Raw genomic sequence first — 5,412 nt, 5'->3', positions numbered from 1 at the left:
GTTTTAACAGTTTTTTCTTTTATTTACCAATTTTTTTGTCACTTCTTTTTAACAAGTTTTTTTTCTCACATTTACCAATTTTTTTGTCACTTCTTTTTAACAAGTTTTTTTTCTCACATTTACTATTTTTTTTTGTTACTGTTTTTTAACAAGTTTTTTTTCTCACATTTACTATTTTTTTTTGTTACTGTTTTTTAACAAGTTTTTGTCCCTTTTGCGATTTTTTTTCTTCTTTTTTTTCCCGATTTTGTTTGGTCACTATGAGTTTGGTTGAATTTTTTCTTGCATTTTTGAAGCTTTTTCCAACGTTCTTTGGTCAAAGTTGTGATATATAATTCTTTATAACGGGTCAATTTGACCCTGAGGACAACAGGAGGGTTAACGAAGAATTTAAGACACTGAAAAGTGAAAACGGAAAACCATCTCATGGCAGTTGATTGTTTTTTGTTTTTGTCACCTGCCCCATACCTTTTTAATATGGTTCCTGTGCCATCTTTCAGATTCAGAGTGAGATAACTCCATTGTGCATCGTGACCAGTGGTGTAGTCTAATATATTGTAGTGAGTATACTGTAACGTATATTGGCCACAATCTGCCTTTGGGGAGGAGAACATATCATGTAGGAGGGGGTCCATCAGGGATGTTTTGAGCATCAACAACTTAATTCCATGTATTCTGAAACTCACAAATTTATGGTGGAAATACCTTTTAGTTAGCCTATGCATAGAAGAAAACACAGATGACAATATATCAAAAATATAAAATACATAATATATATAATAGTAGGTTGTTTTTAAGTGGGTATACAGTATGTAATCCTGGATCTTTCTTAGCGGGCATACTGCGTATACCTGCGTATCTCGTATACCGGTTATGACAGAAAATCATCTTAAGTGTGATTTATGCTTCTGTGTTAGATCTGCGCACCTCGAAAAATCAGAGCGTCGCACGTCTCTCGGGCGCGGCGTCTCGGTAGCGATGCACTTCCCCCGACTCATTTCCACACACACACACACACACACACACACCTACACACCTACACACACACGCCGGCCCTGCTATTCTCTTAAAGCGACGCACGCACAAGTATAAACCTCATGCGGCTTGTGTGTGCTACGGAGAAAGCTCCATGCAGAACCATAATCACCGTAACTCTCTCACTCGCTCTGCTACACACACACACACACACACACACACCTACACACCTACACACACACACGCCGGCCCTGCTATTCTCTTAAAGCAACGCACGCACAAGTATAAACTTCAGGAGGCTTGCGTGTGCTACGGAGAAAGCTCTGCGCGGAGCCTCCGCAGAACCATAAATCACTTTTAAAATCTGGAATCGTTCTTTTACTTGAGTATGTTTTGTTTGATGTATTGTACTTTGATAAATTTTCAACCGCATCCGTTAGAGTAAAAAAACAACATTTTGTTGCATTTTCCGACGTTTCCTCCATTTCTTTGTGCCGTCACGTGCTTTTTTTTCAACATTGCTGCTTTTCTTAAAAAAAAAATCCCATTTTTTGGGGATGTTTTTGTTGCCCCAACCTGAGTTTTACATTACTTACTTTTTTCTCAAGTAGAATTTTTATACTGGTAATTTTACTGATGAATGAACTTATGTTTAAAAAAAGTTTTTATTTTTTATTTTATTTTAAATTGGCCATAATAAATGGGAAATGCGCAATATCAGCTGATAATATCGTCCCGTCGATATCGGTCTGCCTTTGTAGTCCTGATTCTACTATCAGGGTTGTATTCGCTATAGCAACCGTCTCTCTCTACATTATCCCTTCCCTAGGTGAGTGTTACCTGAATGGCTGCAGATGAATCGCCTGTTGGGATTCATAATCTAAATCAATCTAATCTCAATCTTAATCTTGCAACGTGAACATGAGCCTTACCGCTGCTTCTGTGTCTTGTGCGTCCTTCAGGAGCTGCGCCATGACACCACGCCCACCGCGTGTAACGTAACACCCGGTGAGCACGAGAAGGATCTCTTCACGCACAACAAAGTTGACGTGTCGTCGACCACAGCTGCACATTCACCTGCTGATGGCGAGCAGCAGGCGGCGGCGGAGGTGGAGGAAGAAGCCGGCACAGAGCCAGGTTGGTTTCAGCCTCCTCCAGAGGAGGAGGAGGAGGAGGAGGTGTTCGTCAACGACGACGGGGCTGACTGTGAGCTCCCGGACCCGGACTACGAAGACGGTGAAGATGACTATCTACAAGATGAGGAGGTTCTGGGTGTCGCTGAGCAGAGAGAGTCTCGGGGTGCAGCCCGCGCCTCCACATCGCTGCAGGTGGAGTACGACTTTAAGGAGCTGGCGGAGGAGGAGAAGATCGCGAGAATGAAGGCCAAACTCCGACAGAGCGAAGCTGCACTTCTTCGAATGACCGCTCAGTCAGAGTGAGCAGCAATACACACTCACGATAACACACTCACGATAACACACTCACGATAACACACTTACGATAACACACTCACGATAACACACTCACAATAACACACTTACGATAACACACTTACGTTAGGATGTTCTCCTAAACTACGGCCGCAACTTACGATTAGTTTTATGATCGATTCAATAAGGCTGGGGACCGAATTAGATTATTCTTGCGTGTGCGTGTGCGTGTGCGTGTGCGTGTGCGTGTGCGTGTGCGTGTGCGTGTGTGTGTGTGTGTGTCTGTGTGTGTCTGTCTGTCTGTCTGTATATGTCTGTCTGTCTGTCTGTCTGTCTGTCTGTATATGTCTGTCTGTCTGTCTGTGTGTATATGTCTGTCTGTGTGTGTCTGTCTGTCTGTCTGTCTGTATATGTCTGTCTGTGTGTGTCTGTGTGTATATGTCTGTCTGTGTGTGTCTGTGTGTATATGTCTGTCTGTGTGTATATGTCTGTCTGTGTATATGTCTGTCTGTGTGTGTCTGTCTGTGTGTGTGTGTGTCTGTTTGTGTGTGTGTGTATCAGTCTGTCTGTCTGTATATTACATTCATACAGACATGCACGTAAACAAAGTGTCTTTACTGTTTAATCTGTCGATTTATGTTCATAATGAATCGGTTACGTATTCGTCTCATTTTCAGTTTAATAACTGTATTTTGAGGTTGTATCAGAATAGGTTCACACGTCAAAAATTGGTGAAAAATGAAGATCTGTGTTTCCTAAAGTCCGAGACGACGTCCTCAAATGTCTTGTTTTGTCCTCAACTGAAAGATCTTCAGTTTACTGTCACAGAGGAGAGAAGAAACTAGAAAGTATTTTTTTTCCAATAAAAAAATGACTCAAAATCGATGAATCATTTATTTAACTAGTTGGCAAATTAATTCAAAAGTTGACAACCAATTGATGAGAATGTTTCTCAATATGTGAACCTTGCATGTAGATGAATGGGACTTGTCCTCAATTTTTATTTCGGGACACCTTTCTTAACCCTCCTGTTGTCCTCGTGGTCAAATTGACTTGTTTACAAAATAATTATATATCACAACTACGACCAAAGAATGTTGAAAAAAGTGACAAAAGTTGGAAAAAGCTTCAAAAATGCAAGAAAAATTCAACAAAAACATTTATTTATTTATTTTGTTTTTTTAAACGCTGAAAAAAGTCACAAAACCAAGTTGGAAAAATCCCCCAAATTGACAAAAAACTTCTTTAAAAGAAGTGACGAAAAAAAAATTTGGTAAATTTGAGAAATAAAATTGTCAAAAACTGCAAAAATATAATAAAAGTGCCAAAAAAAATTGAAAGAAAATCTACAAAAACGTGGAGAAAAGTGTAGAAATAAAACACCAGTTACGTAATTTTAATATTTAAAAATAAATTAGTAAACGTGACAAAAAAACTTAAAAAGTGACAAGAAAAACTGGTTTGATGGGAAGACAACACGAGGGTTAAATTAAAAATGATTTCTGGCGTCTGGACGCCGGACGCCACTCCAACATACCCAATCGTTGGACTGAGTTTCCCAGAATGCTTTGCTGCTGATGGTGTTCCTCTGATGAACTATTACGTTGCCTCAAACATACGATATATCACGTTTAACGTACAAATTTTGGACCAACTGTTTGATTTTTAGTTACTTTTTCCCATGAAGTCTCCTAGGACACTTTACTGGTGCTGCAAAAAATTTGTATTTTTTCAATAAAGAAGCGAGAAGCTGTGACTTTTTGGGTGTTTTCATATTCATTTATTTCACACAAATGTGTATAAACACCACTAACACTACTTACTACCAAATAATTTTATGCTGAATTTTGGAATTCATGGTCCATAAACCTCATTTAGATGAAAATTATACCTATTACTTGAGTTAAAAGAGCAGAAATGATTCATTATGTAGACTACTATTAAAGGATTTTAATTTAAATTTGATTTAATGTGTTTACTATCTAGATATATGATGTTTTACATTGTTTATAAACTACATGTGTGCAGACATCTTTAATGTGTAAAGTAACTAAAGTTGTGAATGTAGTGGAGTAAAAAGTACAATATCTCTCCCTGAAATTTAGGGGAGTAGAAGTGGAAAAGAAAACACTTGAGTAAAGTACCTCAATATTATGTACTTAAGTACTGTACTTAAGTACATAATAATAGTGTACTTGCATGTAGTTTTCTCTGTGCTGCATTTATTCTTATTTCTCACACATTTGTTATCAAATCCATGAAGATGTTCTCATCATTTGCTTTTGTTGTGTCTGAGTAACTGTAATTAAAATATCCCCCCCCCCAATAATTACAAGCGGTAGGTTTATCCCACTCCAAAAATTTGAAAGACTTCCCCAAAAAAAAGGTAAAAAAATAACTTTCAATACTACAATGAAGTGAATAATAAAGAAGAAGAATTAATATAAAAAAAAAAAATCGCAATTAAAAGAAAGTGCACAAATTGTTGAAAAATGAGTTGATAAAAATAAGATGTATTGTTAAATGTTACGGGGGGGGAGGAGGACCCCTAGGTTATAATGTGCCCCCCCCCAACGCTTTAACAACACCTACAATAATAATGTATTATATCAAGTGTCCATTTCATTATAAAATTCAGATTTATCATAAATAATTGAACATGCACGTGTAGATTATGTTCCATTAAAGAGGGGTGGAGGTGGGAATATTACTTGAAAATAACTCGTTACTTAATTTGTAAGTATCTAATTTAGTAACTTTTTGGAAAAAGTAACTATTAACTGTAATTAAAATATGCCCCCCCCCCGCCCCCCCAAATGATTACAAGAGTTGGATTTTTCCCGCTCCAAAAATTGTAAGTGTCCATTTCATTATAAAATTCAGATTTATCATAAATAATTGAACATGTATTTTATGTTCCATTAAAGAGGAGGTGGGGTCGCATTTGAACACTTAAAAAGTACTTTCTGAAGTAACTAGTTACTTAATAAATAAATTATAAAATATT

At 37.4% G+C, this 5,412-nt stretch overlaps 1 protein-coding gene across 2 annotated transcripts in view; it reads left to right on the top strand.

Annotated features, from left to right (window-relative positions):
- si:dkeyp-110g5.4 (uncharacterized protein LOC561637 homolog) overlaps positions 1-2,444 on the top strand; it is an 18,428-nt gene extending 15,984 nt beyond the window's left edge. For both annotated transcript variants that reach the window (XM_034875848.1, XM_034875849.1), the window contains one exon: positions 1,938-2,444. In XM_034875848.1, the coding sequence (XP_034731739.1) occupies positions 1,938-2,414 (477 nt within the window). In that variant the 3' untranslated portion in view covers positions 2,415-2,444. The remainder of the gene's footprint in view (positions 1-1,937) is intronic.
- Positions 2,445-5,412: the final 2,968 nt, after the last annotated feature.

This window comes from Etheostoma cragini, chromosome 7 (assembly GCF_013103735.1).
Source record: "Etheostoma cragini isolate CJK2018 chromosome 7, CSU_Ecrag_1.0, whole genome shotgun sequence".
Lineage (NCBI taxonomy): Eukaryota > Metazoa > Chordata > Actinopteri > Perciformes > Percidae > Etheostoma > Etheostoma cragini.
Note: the sequence above shows the minus strand (reverse complement) of the source record. Positions and strands in the feature narration are given on the sequence as shown.